At 40.7% G+C, this 20,932-nt stretch overlaps 1 protein-coding gene across 8 annotated transcripts in view; it reads left to right on the plus strand.

Annotated features, from left to right (window-relative positions):
• TULP4 (TUB like protein 4) overlaps positions 1 to 20,932 on the plus strand; it is a 228,360-nt gene that overhangs the window by 46,779 nt on the left and 160,649 nt on the right. For 7 of the 8 annotated variants that reach the window (XM_057738408.1, XM_057738414.1, XM_057738409.1 and 4 more), the window contains one exon: positions 8,085 to 10,308. The exons of the other annotated variant lie outside the window; for it this stretch is intronic. In XM_057738408.1, the coding sequence (XP_057594391.1) occupies positions 10,057 to 10,308 (252 nt within the window). In that variant the 5' untranslated portion in view covers positions 8,085 to 10,056. The remainder of the gene's footprint in view (positions 1 to 8,084; positions 10,309 to 20,932) is intronic. 8 annotated transcript variants of the gene reach the window in all.

Raw genomic sequence — 20,932 nt, forward strand, 5'->3', positions numbered from 1 at the left:
GTCTGTTTGTATTGTAGCCTCCATGCCCTCCTCTCTCTGTACAGATAATTAGATGTTCATGTTCTTAGAACTAGCTGTAGAAATCAGGCACAGAACGCAAATAGGAGTAATCTTCCCTGAGAATGTATCTCTGCTGTTCTCTGAACACAGCAGTGGGCCACAGCCCTCTCCCTGAATTCTTTCACTCGAGTGGATTGCAGTGCCTGGCGGCCTGAGGCTTTCAAAAGGCCCAAATCTGGGTGGTTGGTGTTGGCAGCCTGGTTTGTGAAGAGAGTCTCCTTCAGTTAGCATTTAGTTTCCCCTTTTCTTAGAAGACTATTTGGGGCTGTGAACCATACTTAATACCATATTGAACACTTCATTAAATGCACACTGGTGGGTAGTGCAGGTGAGATAAGAATTGGAGTTCAGGAGTGTGTGGTCTAGTAGGTGTGATGGATTACACTGAAAAACAGCTGTCCTGTGAGCAGAGAGGACCCTTGCTATGTGAGTCTGGGCAGTGTTTCTGTGTACTGCGGGCATCTAAAGGACTAGTGCTCCTTGGAGTTAGACAACTTTTCTGTGGAATATGTCTCTAAAGGTTACAGTCAACAGGAGGATGATTTGGCACTCTCACAATTGTAGTAAGATTGCATCTTTTGAATAAGTCTGGACATAACCATGCATACATGTCTTTAGTTATTATCTCACTAGCATGTTTTGAGAATTAAGAGCTAGAGAATAACACAGTAAAATATTTTGAATCATTATTAAACTCCATTATCTTTGCAGTGGTGTTGTAGATTTTTCATGTGTGTAGTTGTTTCCCTACATACGTAGGTAGCAGCCAAGTGACAGGTGATTGCTGGGAGTGTCCCGACCGTCTCCCTCTCCGCTCCTGCCCCCAGGCTGACACTGATTTTTTTTTTTAATGAACTATAGTTGTTTTATAATATTATTTTCAGGTGTACAGCATAGTGATTCAGTATTTTTGTAGATTATATTCCATATAAAGTTATTATAAAACAATGGCTGTATTTCCCTGTGCTGTACAATATACCCTTATTGCTTATCAATTTGATACATAGTAGTTTGTACCTCTTAGTCGCCTACCCCTATCTTGCCCCTCCCCCTTATCTCCCCACTGGTAAATAGTTTGTTTTCTATATCTGTGAGTCTGTTCCTGTTTTGTTATACACATTCATTTGTTCTATTTTTTGGATTCCACATGTAAGTGATAACATACCCCATATTTGTCTTTCTCTGTCTGACTTCATCTGAGAGCATCCCTACCCTTAAAGGCAGTCTTGGAAGGCAAATTTGAACTGGCCTCCAGGCAGCTATTGAAACCAATTAGGAACCAGTTACAGCCTTGGGCTCCCTTGCTGTTTGTGGGTTGTGGAAAATTCCCCAGGGAAAAGTGCGACTGTAATTAGAGGCAGGTCATTTTAGTTACTTCCCTCAAAAAGAAATGTGGAGTTCAGGATCTGTTGCTGTCTGTGGGAGGGAGGCAACAGGGGAGCCGCAGGTGTGGAGGGAGCCACCCTCCCTCCTCCTTGCCCTGGAGCGGAGTCCAAGACAGCAGACGGCCCAGGGAGCAGACTTGCTGTCCTGGGGGAGTAGAAATTGGACAAGTCTGTAATCAAAAGCTTAAACTTTAGTGTTTGGAATACTTTATTCAAAAGTTTCTGCTTTTTTTTTTTTTTTTCCTGTTTTGCATTCATCTAACAACATCTATGTATGTTTTCCCCCCAGGTCTACTTTTTGCTTCTAATCTCAATCTTCTGCTTAACTACTGTCTCAAATTTTTATCCTTCAGAAAGTAATAAAGCTTTATTCTGAAATTTTCTTATCTCCATTTTTTAATGCTAATATGTATTTTCTTTGTGGATACTTTCTTAACTTGAGAACTAAAATAGCATTTTTGATACTTTATTGGGATTTTCCAGATTGAGAGAGTACTCATTAAGGTTGGATATAATAACTAAAAAAACTCTCTTAATAATTGATTTAAATTATCTAAAAACCCCAGAGGACTGATGCCTAATATAGTTCCCAGTGCAGTAAACCTGCTTATTGTGAGATGTACCATCCATGTAGAAGAGTATATCAGACATAGAGGCAGTAAAGGGTAATTACGGAGTGAACACCTCATAACTGCCACCCGGATCAAGACATGGAATATATGGAATTATTGCAAGCATCTCAGCAATACCACCTTGTGTGCCCTTCCCCAATCACAGTCCCCCCCCCACCCCCCACCTTTCAGGTAACTACTGTACCACTTTATATTTTCCTTGCTTTAAAAATTTTAGTTATGCTATCTGGGTATGCAGTCTTAACTGATAAGTTAGTTTGGCCTGCTTTTGAACTTTACGTGAATGAATTCATGGTATAGGTATTCTTTCATAGGATCCCTTTGCTCAGCATCGTGCTTGTGAAACGTACCTGTCTTCTCTGCGTAGTGTTTACTTACATTGCTGTATAGAATTCTGTTGTTGAGATGTATCACACACAATCCATTCAGGCTGGTTTCAGTTTCTGGCTAACGTAAATGCCACTGCTGCTATAAGTGCCTGTGCACTCATCCCCCAGAGACTTTGGAGGGGATGTCTAGTGCACACATTCAGGAGAGGAATTGCTGTGTGCAGAGTATTCACACCTTCAACAGTGCTAGCTAATATCGGCTGTTTTCCAGAGTGGTGGCATTCTTATAACTTTTAATGAATATATTTCTATCAAAATTGTGTAAATGGAAAATTTTTTCCCAAATTTATTTTATCTCTGATCTTGAACAGTAATTCAGATGATTTAAAAAATAAAACAAGTGAAAAATGCATTTTTATCCTCCCTCCTTCCCCCCCCCCCCCCCCCCCCCCCGCCAATAGTAAATTTCATCCCTGTTGGTGGAAAGTAGAAATCAGATAAAACAGAATGACCTGTAGTGCAGTAACTCTAGTTAGAAAATAGGATACCTAACTGGGGATAGCGGAGCAGCAAGTGCAGCACAGGGGCCTCATGCATAATAGATGTTCAGTTAAGATTTATTGGTTGATTAATCTAGGAGTGCCTATAATTAGTATAGAATTTTCTTAATGATGTACAATTCTGTCAATAAGCTGTGCTTTCCTAAGTTCTGGGGCTCCTAATTTGCCATTAGAACTGTATAGTATGGAAAGTTAGAGTGTGAAGCATCTTATAAGTTTACTGTCTCCTAGATCACTATCAGGTTATTAATTCAATCAGGCACATGTATTATTTGCTTTAAGATTGTAATCTCCTAAAAGCAGGAATAGATTTTTCGGTGATTTACCAGAGGAATATTCTGAAAATAAGCTGCAATTAACAGAAGCAGGTTTGGGCCAGAATTCAGAGGTTAGCATTGTTTATTCCTAATAAAAGGCTACAGGGATGGCTCATGGGCCTGTATTACAGTTTTAGGGCAAAAACATCATAATGCCAAACTGTACTAAGTTAAAAATATTTTTACTTTCAATCTATTATCAGAAGACTTTGTCTGAATAGTTGCTTTTCTCACATGATTTTAAAAATTGAGGTGAGAGATACATAACAAAATTTAGCACTTTTATCATTTTTAAGTATACAATTCAGCGACCTTATACATTCACATTATTATGCAGCCATCACCACAGTCCATCTCCAAAACTTTTTCATCATCCCAAACTGAAACTCTGTACCCATTAAATAATTACTCTCCAGTCTCCCCACCCCCAGGCCCTCGCATCCACCATTCTGCTTTCTCTCTTATGAAACTGACTACTCTAGATACTTCATTAAGTGGAATCGTACTTATATGTATTTGTTCTTGTGTGTCTGGCTTACTTCACTTAGCAGAACGTCTTCAAGGTTCATCCATGTTGTAGCGTGTGTCAGAATTTCATTTCTTTTTAAGGCTGAATAATATTGTATGTTTTTATACATTTTATTTACCCATTCATCTGCCTGAGGACATACTTGGGTTCCTTCCACCTTTTGGCTATTGTGAAGAGTGCTGCTTTGAGCATAGATGTGCAAATATCTGTTCTGAGTCCCTGCTTTCAGTTGAATAGTTGTTTTTTAATCTTTTTATACCAAACTGCTTTACTAGTATTGATTTGACAGTCAGCTTCCCTCAGAAACTAGTTAATTGTTATAGCCTTATTTTCTCATCCTCATGAGAAAATAAGACAGAAAAAAGGGAAGTGCCCAACATCACCTATTTCCACTAATGGTAGCCCTAAGATAGGCACCAGCCTCTCAGTAATTAGGAGACTATGATTGTGGTTTTTTGTCGTTAGATTTTTGTATCCGTTATCCATTTGAGATATAATTAGGTAGCATGTCATTTTTCCTTAAAATATCTGCCTTATTTGTCTTGCATATATATAGCACTTTGTAATTTTAAAAGTTTGGTTAAAAATCATAGCAACATATATAAAATGAAACTCTTTTGTCTGTGCTTTTACTATGGAAATTTATCCTACATTATTTCAATAGTTATTTAACACATATTCTGGAGAGTTAGTGTGCATCAGTGATATTTAACCTTTCTAGTTTTAGGGCCCCTTTGTATTCTTAAAAATTATTGAAGTCCAAAAAGAGCTTTTGATTGTGTGGGTATTAGCTGTTGATATTTACCATTAGAAATTTTAAAAAATTACTAATTCATTTAAAAACAATAAACCTATAAATGTTATAAATAATCTATTATGAAAAATAACCGTATATTTTCTAGCTAAAAAATTTACTGAGAAGAGTAGCGTTGTTTTACATTTTGGTAAAATATCTTTAATGAAAATTAATGAAATTTATTGATTATTAATGAAAATTAATGAAAAACTTACTGAAAATATAGTTGAATTCCCATATCTGTTTCTACATTCAGTCTGTTACAATATGCTGTTTTTGTTGAAATGTCTGAAGAAAATCTGACCTCACGCAAATATGTAGCTGGAAAAGGGAAGAGTATTTTAATAGTCTTTTCAGCTAATCATGGATATTTTTCTTTGGTACTATACCAAAACTCAATAAGTGGTAGTTTCTTAAAGGTTAGTAGCGATGTAGAATTTTAAATATGTCAGTGACTTTTTTGTACCTGATTATATTAAAATCCATTTGTCTTTCTTGCGCCTTCAGCGGCTCTGTCAAGAGTAATTGGCATCATCATACAATGGTCATTTGAAAAATATTGCTTCAACAAATTATGTGAATCTTCCAAATATTGACAGACTATGAAATATACTATCAGAAATTCACATTTATTAATATCACCTTCTGTCGCTTGCAGAGTGTCTTCAAATCTTGGGGAGCTATCAAACTCATAGTAATAGATGCTGCTTTCCCCACAATTCTAATTTTAACTTGAAAGCTCTACTTTTATTATTGGCAACAAATACCATCAGTCGTTTTCTTTAAAGTGACAGCTCACTTTGTTCATGTTAGAGAAGAATGTCTGCCAAAGACCCAGGCCTGAATGACCGTAGTTTGTCATTCATTCTTTCCAGTAAACATGGCATTTCATGGAAAAAGCAGTTTGCTCAGCCCACAACTTCAACTATAGCACAAGTGCTTTTTTTCAGGATTACCACTGTACTTCCATAGTCAGCAGAAGTGTGGTGTGTGTTCTTACTGTTTGAAACACAGAATATTAAACAACCATGTTCTCAAGGGGTGAGATTTAATAAATTAATAATTTTTTACTGCTTTATTAAGAACATTTTTGTTAACATTTATTTATTTACTTGGCTACACAGCGTTCGTTCGTTCTTTCTTTCCCTTTCTTTCTTTCTTTCTTTCTTTCTTTCTTTCTTTCTTTCTCTCTTTCTTTCTCTCTTTCTCTCTCTCTTTCTCTCTCTCTTTCTCTCTTTCTTTCTCTCTTTCTTTCTTTCTTGGCTGCATTGGGTCTTTGTTGCTGTGCATGGGCTCTCTCTAGTTGAGGCGAGCAGGGACTACTCTTTGTTGTGGTGCCTGGGCTTCTCATTGAGGTGGCTTCTGTTGTTGTGGAGTATGGGCACTAGGCATGGGGGCTTCAGTAGTTGTGGCACATGGGCTCAATGGTTGTGGTTCCCAGGCTGTAGAGCGCATGCTCAGTAGTGGTGGCGCACGGGCTTAGTTGCTCAGCAGCATGCAGGATTTAGTTCTCTGACCATGGATTGAACCCTGGCCCCCTGCATTGGGAGCTTGGAACCTCAACTCCTGCACCACCAGGGAAGTCCTCAGAACATTCTTAAGTAAAGCTGGCATTTTAAAAAATGTGATGAGCACTGGTGCTGGCTGGTGCTGGGCCTTGATTTGTGTCACGGAGCTGGCAGCTTGACCCCCTGTTGCTTTCGCACCATTGATAGAAATTGCCACCGCAGTGAAGAAGACAAATAATGTCTTAGTATTATTTTGAAAATAATTTTGACATTATGAACCCTTCCCCCCGCAGGAGGGTGTGAGGGAACTGATGGTTTACATTGTCGTATTTAATGTGTGTGCTTTAGTAATTGTGGATTATGCTCTTAAATAGCTTAAACCCTGCGTGTATATTGCTGGGTCTTGAGAAGTTGCTTTTGCTTTTCCCCACTGTGGTGTTGTCCTCTGACCACATTAGGATACGGACTCAGGGAGTATTATACAGTGGCATTAGAATTTCAGGAGGAAGATACAGCATTTGTTTTCACTTTTTTGCGGCAGGTACAAGTGCTTCCTGAGAGAATTTAATTGTTTTGATTTTAGGCACATGGGAAGTACATAATATACTGTGATTCATCTGAATTAGGGTATCTCCAGGAAATTATCTGTAGCTGCTACCTTGCCCCCGCCTGCGTCCTCTTACAAACTTTTACTGAGTAACTTGTTTGTGCTAAGCTCTGTGCCAGGGACGAGAAGGGTAGTAGGTTCCCAGCTTCTAGACACAGTGAGATGAAAATTGTTACACGGGTTAGTACGGGATCTCTGGGAAGCTTCACAGGAGAGGTGCTGTTTGGTGGGTGTTAGAGGGGGTGTGGGTCTGGCTTGGCAAAGGAGCAGCAGGCATGGAGAGATGAAGGAGAGGGGGGACCTGGTTCTTGGGCTCACAGTTCAGGGAGTGGCCAGAGGTCAATGGCTGCAACACAGGCTGAATGTGGCGGCTGTGGCAGAAGAGGACAAGTTGAAATCAGATCCTAAACGGTCTTGCTGGGACTTGATCTTATGGGCCAGTGGTTCTCAAAGCTGGTCCCAGAGCAGCAGCATTAGCATCTCTTGGACACTTGTTAGAAATGCAGACAACCAGGCCCAGCCCTGGACCTTCAGTGCCAGGTATTTGGGGGTGGGGGTGGGGCTTGGCTGTCCATTTCAGCTTGCTCTCCAGGGGGCTGCCTGGGTAGGGGCAAGAACAGTCTAGGCTCATGGAGCAGCCTTGAGTTTTAGAAAGATTGCTCTGAGGGTACTTTGGAAGGTGGGATGCTGTGGGGAAGTTCGGAATCAAGTCGTCCATTGTCTTTGTGGTTGTGATATGGGCCTGGACCGCAGGCAGCAGGAAGGAAGAGAGGATAGGTTTGCTGGAGATGGATTCTCTAGGACTTTATTGCTAGTAGATGACTTAGAAGCTGAGAAGACAGCTATGCTTTGCTCTGTGACCTGTCGGCAGTTAAAGGCCCTTGCTGCCGTGTGTCTTCAGGGAATATCTTTTACTGAAAGTGAAAACATCAATTCAGATAACTTGTCTGAGCCTCTTCTGTCTCCTTTCTGAGGGTGCCTGCTTAACTCAGGATGATGACCTCTGGACGGTAAAGGTGCACATTCAGGGCTCACAGTCTTAAGAAAGACAGTGTGGTGTCATTTCATTCACTGTGCACAGCTGGTGGCACATTTAGTAAATGGTACATGTCATTCAAACTCCTTATGTTGCATGTTGTCTGTAAGTTGTCTTGGAGTATCCTTTTACTATTTAAATTTCACCAATTAGTAGCTCCATTTGATATATGTAAGTGTCTAGATGCATCTCTCTGATTTCAGTTACAGCGATTATTATGTTATTATATTACGATCATATGTTTATGAATAAAGATGTATTAGAACCTTTATTCTTCAGTATTTTAAAGTTCTTTGTTTTTATGTCCTATTTTTTTTTCTCACAGATTTGTAAGACTCCAGGGCCTTCAAGCTGTGATTAATCCCATGGTTCCTGAAACGGCTGGGAAAACAGACGTTTTGGGTGCCAGCTGAAGAGTGTATGTCTATGTATATTTAAGACCTTTTTATACGTACACATTTACACAAGAAGACAGGCTCATTCTTGTGTGCACTTGAAGAGTTTCACAACTGATGAAAATTAATTTGAGAATCAGATGGAGCAACTTGACACCACTGGGCTTGGGAGCCCGGGGAGAAAAATATATCACTAACGGCCAGTTTTCCATATGGTCTTCACGGGTAAAGAAAGTCTGCAAAAAGAAGAAAAAAAAAACTTGCACAGATCAGGCCGCAAAAATACCTCTCCAGTTTAAAGAAGGAACTAAGTGAGCAGGTGACTGAGGGAGAAGCGTGATTTCAGGCACTGCAGATGGGAGCATGCGGTGCTTTCTGCACTTTATGTTTCAGTGGATCTGGTGATTTGGACAGACGTTAACTTCTGTACTGAAAAGTGGCTCTTACTGTGTGGTTGTGACTGGAGGAAAGCCAGTTAGGGTATGATGGGACAAGTCTGAACAGCGAACTGATTCCTTTGCCTTTTTTCAGTTGACTGTATTCCAGAAATTTTAATTTATTATTTCCCTTTTCCTTTTCTGTATCTATAGGATAATACCTTAAGGTAGCAATTGAAACTGATAATTACAAAATAATTATCAAGGAGCATCCAAGTAAAGCTTTCCTTGGACTGTCCACGTGGAGTTTGGAGACGGTCTCTGAAGGTGATCAGGAAAGCGCCCATCAGCCAGACATGGTCACTCTTTAGGGAGACAGTGAGGAAGCACCCGACTCTTGCCTGTGTTTCCGTTTTAAGGGATTCTCTTCCCTGTTGAGTCCAGAAATACTTGTATATCAGAGGAAGACTACTTGATGGACTAGATTCTGAGATTAGTTTTTTCCTTCAAGTTGGAAAAGTATGTGATCTTTAGGAGCAGACGGGAGAAGTGACTGAGAAGTGACTAGGGGCGGAGAGACAGCCTGCAGCCAGCTCGGCCCTCGTTTGTTGGCAGGAGTATTTAGGGTTCCCTGGAGGTCCACACTCAGACTCCTGTGAGCGCTTCAGAGCCCTTGACTCTGCTGAGGGAGGGGCTTCCTCCCTGCCTCTATGGCACTAAGGGGTGCGTCAGCCTGCGGAGGAGCCCTCCCTGGGGACACAGCCACCTGCTAGGAAGCCAGGCTGGGCTCTGAAGTTGGAGGTTTCTGGTTTTGAACAGTGGGGAAAGAGTCTTTTTTACTTCTAAAATTTGGACTGCTGTCTGCACAAACTCTGGTCTGTTTTGCACGGTTTGTGTGCCTTTTTTTCCCTTTATGCAATCTTTTTTCAGCTTTAGCAGCAGAAACTTGTCTAGTTGAGAAAACAAGCCAGAGGGTGGCTTCAGAAGGAAGATGATCCCATGTTTTCTGTCTCTGCATCTGAACTTTTGAAGTGAAGATTCCAGCTCGAGGGATTCTTAAAGCCTTAAGTTACTTGAAATCTATGTATTTGCAACCCTTTGTCTCTGGAATCACATTACATTAAACTGGAATCTCAGGCTGAATAAGAAGAACCAAGTTGAGTGAAAAGAAGAACACTCAGTTTCTTTATCACCACTTGTTGACGATGCTCTTTCTCCAAAGGGTCAGCCCGCTCTTCCTCTAAGGACTTGAAAATAAAAATGGACCCCAGGTTTTTTTTAAGCATTATCTTTTCTTAGCAGACTGCCATCATCTTTTATAGAGGAATTTTTTCACTATGCATTTGGTGGATCTTTATAAAATACTGACCTAAGTAGAACCAGGTCAGTCTTAATTAAAGGTGGTCAGGGAAAACAGCGCAAGCCAACTACAAAAATAACATCAATCTGTCAGTGAAAGCACCTGGTTTACATTTTTTGGCATTCAGTATTACTTTTTAAGTAGAACGGTTCTTCAAAAAAAAGTATGTATGCAGCAGTGGAGCATGGGCCTGTTCTGTGCAGCGACTCCAACATCCTCTGCCTATCCTGGAAGGGCCGCGTCCCCAAGAGTGAGAAGGAGAAGCCGGTGTGCAGGAGGCGCTACTACGAGGAGGGCTGGCTGGCCACGGGCAATGGGCGTGGCGTTGTTGGGGTAACCTTCACCTCCAGCCACTGCCGGCGGGACAGGAACACTCCACAGAGAATCAACTTCAACCTTCGGGGCCACAACAGTGAGGTGAGTGCACTTCTGTGTACTTTTGGTCTGGTCACTCAGCGGTGGTTTTGAGCCCCACCCCTCATGGACTCCAGTTTCGCAAACTTGCCGCCAAGGGAGACTTTTCAAGCCATGAACCCTATCTTCTGTGTGTTCCAGTGGGGGAGACAGTTCTTGGCAGCCCATGTGATCTCCCCAGCATCCCTCCTCCTTTCCCCACGGTGGGTGAGCTGCTCCCTGGCAGGGACACCAGGACGGCTTTCTGACCAGGTGTGAGGTTGGATGAGACAGTCCTAACCTGCCTGTCACGCTCTTAGCCTTTATGGTCACCTGTATCCATAGCAAAGAGTCCCTTGCCCCAGTGTCAGATGGGCAGTGCAGACCATGGAAGTGGTGCTGTCTTGGCTGTGCACAGTTTACATCTGCATGCTTTATGATGGTGTAACACCTAGCTTGTATTCTTGTACTGGGAGGTAAACAAAGGAATTAATTGAACAGAAGTGAAAGGAGTAATTAATTGGACAAGAGCCATGGTTTTTCACATCTGTTGGGTATATTATATTGAGGACATTATGTTATGTATACATGTGTATAGATATCTCTGGGCTTCTGAAACTTAAACATGGTCATTATCTTTGAAATTCCTTCAACCAGCATTTAGTGAGCAGTGTGTTTAAAAGAAGAGGTATACTTGCATAACATGTTAACCATATTCATGCTTCACTGTTCACTGGTTTCTTATGAGGAATTCATCTTAAATTGTCATTAGATGGTTTTCAGATAGTTGTAAAGGGGAAGAATATTTTTGAAGCATAGCATATGGTAAAGGGTATTAACCTTAAGTATATGTCTCAGTGATTATTTACATATGCAGTCACTCATGTAACCTTCACCCAGATCAGGCTGTAGAACATTTCCAGGACCCCTCACAGGTACCTGCTGCCCCTTCCTAGGTGCTGCACCCCCCTGAGAAGTGACTGAGACTCTGGCTTCTGTCATCACAGATCAGTTGTGCCTGTGCTTGAACTTCATGTAGATAGATCATTCATTTGACTCTTGGTGTCTGGCTTCTTTCACTCAACATTGTACCTATGAGGTTCATCCCTGTTGTGTGTGCTGTTAATTTGTTCTTTTTAACTGATGTTCATTTAACTGAAGGAAGACACCACAGTTTTTCCATTCTTCTATTGGTGGACATTCGAAATGTTTCTAGTTTCTGGCTGTTTCAGTGAAACCTGCTCTGAACGTTCGTGTGCGTGCCTTCTTGTGGGTCTTTGCACTCATGACGGGTTTCCAGGTCGTAGAGTGGGCAGGCATTTAGGGTTAGTAAGGAATTGCCAGGAACAGTTTTCCACAGTGATTGTGTCATTTGATACCCCTGCCATCAATGTATGAAAAGCTTCAGTTGTATAAGAAACTTCTTTTGGATTTGAATTTTTCATATTAAAAAAAGGTAGTTTCATGCAAGAAATTTCGGTTTACAGATGCTTGTGTCCTTACTACACACACACACACACACACCCTGTAATTTTGAACTGAATGCTCTCTTAAAAGACATATGTTTCTAATGCTGTGTAACAAATCACCATGGACTTGCTGGCTTACAACATCCACTTCTTATCTCACAGTTCTGTAGGTCTGAAGTCGTGGCTGGGTCCTCTGCGCAGGGTCTCATGGTGGCAGCAGGGACTGTGAACTCATCTGAGGCTGAGGTGCCCCTCAGATTCGGTCAGGTTGTTGGCAGAAATCAGATCCTTGTGATTGTAGGACTGAGGCCCTCAGCTCCTAGAGGCTGTCCACCGCTCCTGCCACGTGGCCATCTTCACAACATCCATTTGCATCTAAAAGGCTGGCAGGAGAGCATCTGCTGTAGCTTTGAGTCTGACTTTCCACCTCTGAAAAAGGGTCCATCTGATTAGGTCAAACCTGCCCACTCCCCATGTGAGGGAGTCATTCAGGGTGTGCATACCAGGGGCTGCTGTTTTAGAATTGTGCCTACCACAGAAGAGGCTACTGTAATTCCCAATGGCATCGATATTTCCCTATTGAAACTATTTCATGTGATTTTTCCATTTTGTGTTTTTACTTTTAATTTCTATTTTTAATTGAAGTGTAATTGATTTACAGTGTTGTGTTTAGTTTCTGGTGTACAGCGAAGTGATTCAGTTATATATATAGATATATATGTATACACTTTTTCATATTCTTTTCCATTATGGTTTATTACAAGGTATTGAATATACTTTCCTATGCTAATTTCCATTCTTAATATTAGAATAGTTCCTGCCAAGTAGGGTGATCAGCCATCCGGGTTTCCCAGCATGTGTGACTGTCAGTGCTAGAACTGGAAAAGTCACAGGCAGACTGGAATGGTTAGTCATCGTACTGCCAAGGGCCAGACATGATACCAGGTGCCTTCCAACCTTATTACCTCATGTGGTTTTCACAGCAGACTTAGGGGTAGATCTCATTATTCCCATTTTACAGGTCAGAAAGCTAAGGTTTATGGATGCTAACAGGTTTGCCTAGGTTCATACAGCTCGTATGGAGGAGAGCTGGAATTGGATCTCAGCGCTCTACCATTCTCCTTCAGCATATCTTTATTTTCTTAAAACTTGTGTTAGGTGTAAGTTCTCAGTCCCTTACCCACAGTTGTGAAATCTCAGGGCTCTGAAGATGGAAAGTTTTTGCATAACTAATTGAATGGCAAGACCTGAACTGATGTGAGGCAGTTTTTTGTCATCATCCTGTCATGTCAGCTGCAGAAGTATTTATGTTTTTGTCTCAGTATCTGCGTCCTTGTTCTTGTCACTGAGTTCATCAGTACCATTTTTAGATTCCGTATATGTGAGTTAGCATACAATATTTGTCTTTCTCTTTCTGACTTACTTCACTCTGTATGACAGACTGTAGTTCTATCCACCTCATTACATATAGCTCCATCTCATCCCTTTTTATAGCTGAGTAATATTCCATTGTATATATATGCCACATCTTTATCCATTCATTTGTTGATGGGCATTTCGGTTGCTTCCATGTCCTGGCTATTGTAAATAGTGCTGCAATAAACATTATGGTACAAGTTTCTTTTGGGATTATGGTTTTCTTTGGGTATATGCCCAGGAGTGGGATTACTGGATCATATGGTAGTTCTATTTGTAGTTTTTTAAGGAACCTCCAAATTGTTTTCCATAGTGGCTGTACCAACTTACATTCCCACCAACAGTGCAGGAGAATTCCCTTTTCTCCACACCCTCTCCAACATTTGTTGTTTCCAGATTTTGTGATGCTGGCCATTCTGACTGGTGTGAGGTGATACCTCATTGTGGCTTTGACTTGCATTTCTTTGATGATTAGTGATGTTGAGCATCTTTTCATGTGTTTGCTGAGACGAAGCGAGAGAGTAGCACAGACATATATATACTACCAACTGTAAAATAGATAGTCAGTGGGAAGTTGTTGTATAACAAAGGGAGTCCAACTCGAGGATGGAAGATGCCTTAGAGGACTGGGGCGGGGAGGGTGGGGGGGGACTCGAGGGGGGGGAGTCAAGGAAGGGAGGGAATTGGGGATATGTGTATAAAAATAGATGATTGAACTTGGTGTACTCCCCAAAAAATTAAAAAAAAAAAAAGTATTTATGTTTTATTACTGGTGGTGCCCAGACCCTGCTGGGGGTGTTCTGTATTGATGGTGTCTGCTGTTTTCGGAACCTAAAGTTTTAAAAATTTCAAAACTTATCTAGCTGCAAGGATTTTGAGTAAATGATCATGAACCTGTATCTTCCTTTAAGGAAATCGTGAAAAGCAACCTCTGAAGAGTTTTATGTTTTTTCATTTTCAGGAAGGATGACATTTAAGCCATCTCTGTCCATCGCTTAGTTACCTTATCTTCACTGCCCTTCCGCACGAGGAGCAAAGTCCCCTTGCCCCACCCCGACATACCCTAAAAACTCTAGTGAAGAACTGTTGCAGGATTTTATTTTATTTCTGGTCATGGGATAACCAAACTGTGGATGTCAGATCTAGTAATCTGCTGTTTCACAACTGAAAAACTTGGGGATGTTTTTCTCCTAAAAAACAATTTCTTATGGTAATTATTGATGTCATGCAAGTTAGTCACTGGTTCTTCATTTAACGAGATTTTCTTCACTTAAGAGCAGACAGGCATTCATGTGTGTTTGGTGGGATTCATTTCATTTCAGGGACACATCCACTGTAGGAATGGTATCTCCTGGATTCTTGGATCTGGTTATTTCTCTGAGAAGCGTTTTCTGACTGTCTGCCCACCACACTCCCCAGTCCCCTTCCCAGGCTGAACACTGGACAGATGTCTGTGCTCACACTGGTAGTGCTTTATTACAGATGCCTGCTTGTGTGGCTTGGTAAAACGTACTGAAGATTGTCTGTTCTCCCACTATTTAAAATGTCCTTCATTTATTTTAATTTCCTTTAACTTGTCAGTGCACTTCAGCGGGGCTTCTTTTTCCACCACTGCACTGAAATGGTCACGTTCCCAGTGACTCCTCATTGCTAAACCCATAGGCCACTTTATCACACTGGCTGTCTTGGAAGCATTCGGTGGAGTTGAAACGTTACTTTCTCTCACTTTCCAGGACACCAGGCTCTCTGGATTTTCCTCTTACCTTTCCAGTCTCTACTTTTCACTGTCTTTGCTGGCTCTGCCTATTTTTCACCTCATTGTTAAATGTTGGAGGGCCCCAGGCATGCGTCTGTTTCTAGATAATCTCTCCAAGTTGGCAGTAAATATACCTATATGCTGATGATTCCCAAATTTTGTATCTTCCACCTGCCATCTCCTTCTAGTTCCAGATTTGTTCTTCAATTTGTTATATGAGGTACAGAATTGTACATCAATCACTAGGCTTCTCAAACTGTAGGTCCTCCCAAAGGGAATTCATTTTCCCACTGCCCCTTCAGCCTCCGGCCTGTCTCACTCTCTGTCTTCTCCATCTCAGAAGATGGCTCCACGGCCAGCCAGCGAGTCACATGTACAGTGCAGCAACCTCCCTGCCCTTTCCTTGTTCCCAAATCCAGTTATCAGCAAGGCCTCCCACTGTGTTCAACTTGCAAGAGATGTCTGAAACATGCCTTCCTCTCTGCTTCACACCATGCTGGCAAGCCTCCTCACTGGTCTTTTGTCTTAAACTCTGTTGTTAACCCATTGTGGAGGGCTCTGCTGAACAGAGTATATTTAGTTTCTCAAGTATTAAAATACTCTAAAAAATTTATATCTAATGTACTTTAGTTATCTTTTCTCTTTCCTAAAAATATTGTATGACATAGGTCACAATTGTGAAAAGAATGAGAATTTCTGGACTATAAGAATGGTCTCTCCTTGTAGTTGAATCTTAGCTTTCTGTTGTGGTCCGTGGTGTGTCTGGCTCCCTCTCCTTTGTAGAAGCCCCAGGGTGCTGGGTGGACTGCTGAGCCTGGGCTTGTTTTCACATCGCAGTGCGGTGATGATCACCTTCCTTAAACTTAGGAAAGATTTGAAAACCACTTTTGATTTATAAACATTTGTACAGGGTTTAACGTATTTAAGGGTCTATACACTAATTTCACTGAGAAAATTTGATGAATTTTGGATTAAAGCCAGTGAAAAGGCACAGGAAATCTTTTATCTTCCTTCTAAATTCTTCATAAGAAGTGACTTTTGGTAGATTTGTGGTCACCCTCTCTGTTATCATAGTGATGGATGGAAGGGAGGACTGAGATTTACTTCCTGTGCCGATGGCCTGTTCTTTTTGCCTCTCTGTTCCTGTTTTTCTGTATCTCCATTCCAAGAAGTTGTAGCTCTACCACTTAACTAGCTGGTGTGTCCAAGTTGTTCATGTCATTAGTTTACTCATGGTTAAGTTGAAATAATAATTCCTTTCAGAGTTGTGAGAATCTATGAGAATATATTTTTGAAAGGGCTTTGAAAATGGTGAATGCCATGTATGTAAGTGATGTTAAAGTATTTTGTACTCTATTTACTTACTCATTTGGGTTCTGTAAATACTTGAGGGGCCACACTGGGCTGGAAACTGATGGACTTTGGCTCCACAATGATGAAAAAACAGCTGCTCCTGCCCAGATGACCTGTATGTCAGAGGATGGCTATGATTTTCAAGGAAATAATATGCTACTGCTGGTGACAGTTGCCATATATTATATGGCCACAATTTTTTATGTGCTTTTTTGTCCATTGTTTTTTTTAACCCTCATAACAGCTTTGTTTTATAGTCTCTGGTACACAGTTGAGGAATCTGAGGTTCAGAGATGTTATGGAAGCTGTCCAGGGTATAGAATGAGGTGATGACAAAGACAGACCTGGGATTTGAATTCGTGACTGTGTGTTTTTCCTTCTGTAAGACACTGCTTCACAAAAAAGATGAACCATGATGAGCAAAGAAACAGTTATGAGACAAGAGTGCAGCCACGTACAGACTGAATGTATTGAGAAACAGCTCTTTTAAATGTGCCTTACGAATTCTTTTTTTTTTTTTTTTTTTTACAATAAACTGCATATATTTAGAGTGTACAATTTGGTATCCCAATCTCCCAATCCCCCCCCAACCCTCCCCACTTTCCCCACTTGGTGTCCATATGTTTGTTCTCTACATCTGGGTCTCTATTTCTGCCTTGCAAACTGGTTGATCTGTACCATTTTTCTATAGTCCACATATATGTGTTAATATACTGTATTTGTTTTTCTCTTTCTGACTCACTTCACTCTGTATGACAGTCTCTAGGTCCATCCATGTCTCTAAAAATGTTCCAGTTTCATTGCTTTTTACACCTGAGTAATATTCCATTGTGTGTATGTACCACATCTTCTTTATCCATTCATCTGTTGATGGACATTTAGGTTGCTTCCATGTCCTGGCTATTGTAAATAGTGCTGCATTGAACATTGGAGTGCGTGTGTCTTTTTGAATTATGGTGTTCTCTGGGTATATGCCCAGCAGTGGGATTGCTGGGTCATATGGTAGTTCTGTTTTCAGTTTTGCAAGAAACCTTCATACTGTTCTCCATAGTGGCTGTATCAATTTACATTCCCACCAACAGTGCAAGAGCATTCCCTTTTCTCCACACCCTCTCCAGCACTTACTGTTTGTAGATTTTCTGATAATGCCCATTCTAACTGGTGTGAGGTGATACCTCATTGTTGTTTTGATTTGTATTTCTCTAATAATTAGTGATGTTGAGCAGCTTTTCATGTGCTTCTTGGCCATCCGTATGTCTTCTTTGGAGAAATGCCTATTTAGGTCTTCTGCCCATTTTTTGATTGGGTTGTTTGTTTTTTTGATGTTGAGCTGGGTAAACTGTTTATATATTTTGGAGATTAATCCTTTGTCTGTTGATTTGTTTGCAAATATTTTCTCCCATTCTGAGGGTTGTCTTTTCATGTTGCTTATAGTTTCCTTTGCTGTGCAGAAGCTTTGAAGTTTCATTAGGTCCCACTTATTTATTTTTGTTTTTATTTCCATTATTCTAGGGGGTGGATCAAAAAAGATCTTGCTGTTATTTACGTCGCAGAGTGTTCTTCCTATGTTTTCCTCTAGGAGTTTTATAGTGTCTGGCCTTACATTTAGGTCTTTCATCCATTTTGAGTTTATTTTTGTGTATGGTGTTAGGAATTGTTCTAATTTCATTCTTTTACATGTAGCTGTCCAGTTTTCCCAGCACCACTTATTGAAGAGGCTGCCTTTTCTGCATTGTATATCCTTGCCTCCTTTGTCATAGATTAGTTGATCATAGTTTATCTCTGGGCTTTCTGTCCTGTTCCATTGATCTATATTTCTGTTTTTGTGCCAGTACCATACTGTCTTGATCACTGTAGCCTTGTAGTATAACCTGAAGTCAGGAAGCCTGATTCCACCAACTCCATCTTTCATTCTCAAGATTGCTTTGGCTATTTAGGGTCTTTTGCGTTTCCATACAAATCGTAAAATTTCTTGTTCTAGTTCTGTGAAAAATGCCATTGGTAATTTGATAGGGATTGCATTGAATCTGTAAATTGCTTTTGATAATATAGTCATTTTCACATTGTTGATTCTTCCAATCCAAGAACATGGTATGTCCCTCCATCTGCTTGTGTCTTCTTTGATTTCTTTCATTAGTGTCTTATAGTTTTCTGAGTACAGGTCTTTTACCTCCTTTGGTAGGTTTATTCCTAGGTATTTTATTCCTTTTGTTGCAATGGTGAATGGGATTGTTTCCTTAATTTCTCTTTCTGATCTTTCATTGTTAGTGTATAGAAATGCAAGAGATTTCTGTGTGTTCATTTTGTATCCTGCAACTTTACCAAATTCATTAATTAGCTCAAGTAGTTTTCTGGTGGCATCTTTAGGATTTTCTATGTATAGTATCATGTCATCTGCAAACAGTGACAGTTTTACTTCTTTTCCAATTTGGATTCCTTTTATTTCTTTTTCTTCTCTGATTGCTGTGGCAAGGACTTCCAAAACTATGTTGAACAGTAGTGGCGAGAGTGGACATCCTTGTCTTGTTCCTGATCTTAGAGGGAATGCTTCCAGTTTTTCACCATTGAGAATGATGTTTGTTGTGGGTTTGTCATATATGGCCGTTCTTAGGTTGAGGTAGGTTCCCTCTATGCCCACCTTCTGGAGAGTTTTTATCATAAATGGATGTTGAACTTTGTCAAAAGCTTTTTCTGCATCTATTGAAATGATCATATGGTTTTTATCCTTCAAGTCGTTGATATGATGTATCACGTTGATTGATTTGCGTATATTGAAGAATCCTTGCATCCCCGGGATAAACCCCACTTGATCATGGTGTATGATTTTTTTAATGTGCTGTTGGATTCTGTTAGCTAGTATTTTGTTGAGGATTTTTGCATCTATATTCATCAGTGATATTGTCTGTATTTTTTTTTTGTGACATCTTTGCCTGGTTTTGGTATCAGGGTGATGGTAGCCTCATAGAATGAGTTTGGGAGTGTTCCGCCTTCTGCAATATTTTGGAAGAGTTTGAGAAGGATAGATGTTAGCTCTTCTCGAAATGTTTGATAGAATTCGCCCGTGAACCCATCTGGTCCTGGGCTTTTGTGTGTTGGGAGATTTTTAATCACTGTCTCAATTTCCGTACTTGTGATTGGTCTGTTCATGGTTTCTGTTTCTTCCTGGTTCAGTCTTGGAAGATTGTATTTTTCTAAGAATGTATCCATTTCTTCCAGGTTATCCAATTGATTGGCATATAGTTGCTTGTAGTAGTCTCTCATGATGTTTTGTATTTCTGAGGTGTCCGTTGTGACTTCTCCTTTTTCATTTCTAATTCTGTTGATTTGCATCTTCTCCCTTTTTTTCTTGATGAGTCTGGCTAATGGTTTATCAATTTTGTTAATCTTCTCAAAGAACCAGCTTTTAGTTTTATTTATTTTTGCTATGGAGAAAGCTGTTTGTTACCTCTGTGTGTATGGGGTTGGGTATTTCAGCTGATGGGTTTTATTGTGAAATGATCTGCGGGGAAGAACCAACTGTTTTGTTGCTGACTGCCAAATGTCAGGACCAAGCATGTTCCCTGGGGTTGTTCAGTTTTGCTAGATAAGGCCCTTCTAGTTGTGTGCGTGTGAATTTACTCCTGCTGTCAGCATTCTGAGAGCCGGAGGGGGGTGTGTGTGTATGTACGTGTGTGTGTGCTCACGCATGTGTCCACTGGGGGATAGGTAGTGATAGTAGAAGTAGAAGGGGCAGGAGGAGGAGCTAATATTTATTGAGTGCTTGCTATGTGCTGGCACCATTGTAAGAACTTTACCTCATTTAATCCTGGCATCAGCTCTAGGACTTTGAACCTGTTATTATCAGCATCTTATACATGAGGAGACTGAGGTGCCGAGACCTTAAGTAGCTTGCCTAAGGTGATGCACCTTTGCTGATTGACGGAGCTGAGACTGAGCCCCGAGCCCCTCAGATTCCACACTCTTAACCTCTCAGAAAATGACTCCAGTTTTCAGTCCTCGTTATTGTCTCCTCTGTGCCCAGTGTCTCCGAGACTGGTTTCTGTGGTTCACTCTGCCAGGGGGATAAGCCTTCAGGGTCTGATGCTGTGGGTGAGAATTGCCTGGTGGCATCTCTGATGGCTCCGGGGAGGGAACATCGTCTGGCTGCGTGGGTGCCTGGCTAATGTGTTCACCCCGGCCTTTGGTTTCAGCCCAGCCTGCACCTCTCGCAGTCCCTGAGCCTTGTTCCTGAGCCTTTCCAGGCTTCCTTCTCCAAGGGACTGCAGGGACTCTGTTTGGCCTTCCTCTGCTCTGTGAAGCCAGTTGCCACCCTCCTTATCCATTTTCTGTCTTCATAGGCTGTGGTCTGGTCACCTTGAAGATGGCTTTTGTGTGTGTTTTCATGCTCCTTGTTTTTAGATGATTTCTAAGAGATGGATTAGGATCATCTTTATTTTGACATTGTAAATCTGAAATCTCCTGTTAGGATTTTTTTTTTAAAGATTCTTAAAGGCATTAAATGCAGATTTATTTTCCCTAAACAAAAGGAGTATAATAGAATTTTATTAAGAAAATAGAATTTGTCAAAATAATGGCATTGTTCATTTTTTCTTTTAGCAATTTGGTTTGTCTAATTTTTTTTCTCTTTATAGAAATAAATGATCATATCTGAAAG

The sequence above is a fragment of the Hippopotamus amphibius genome, chromosome 6, assembly GCF_030028045.1.
Source record: "Hippopotamus amphibius kiboko isolate mHipAmp2 chromosome 6, mHipAmp2.hap2, whole genome shotgun sequence".
Classification (NCBI taxonomy): domain Eukaryota; kingdom Metazoa; phylum Chordata; class Mammalia; order Artiodactyla; family Hippopotamidae; genus Hippopotamus; species Hippopotamus amphibius.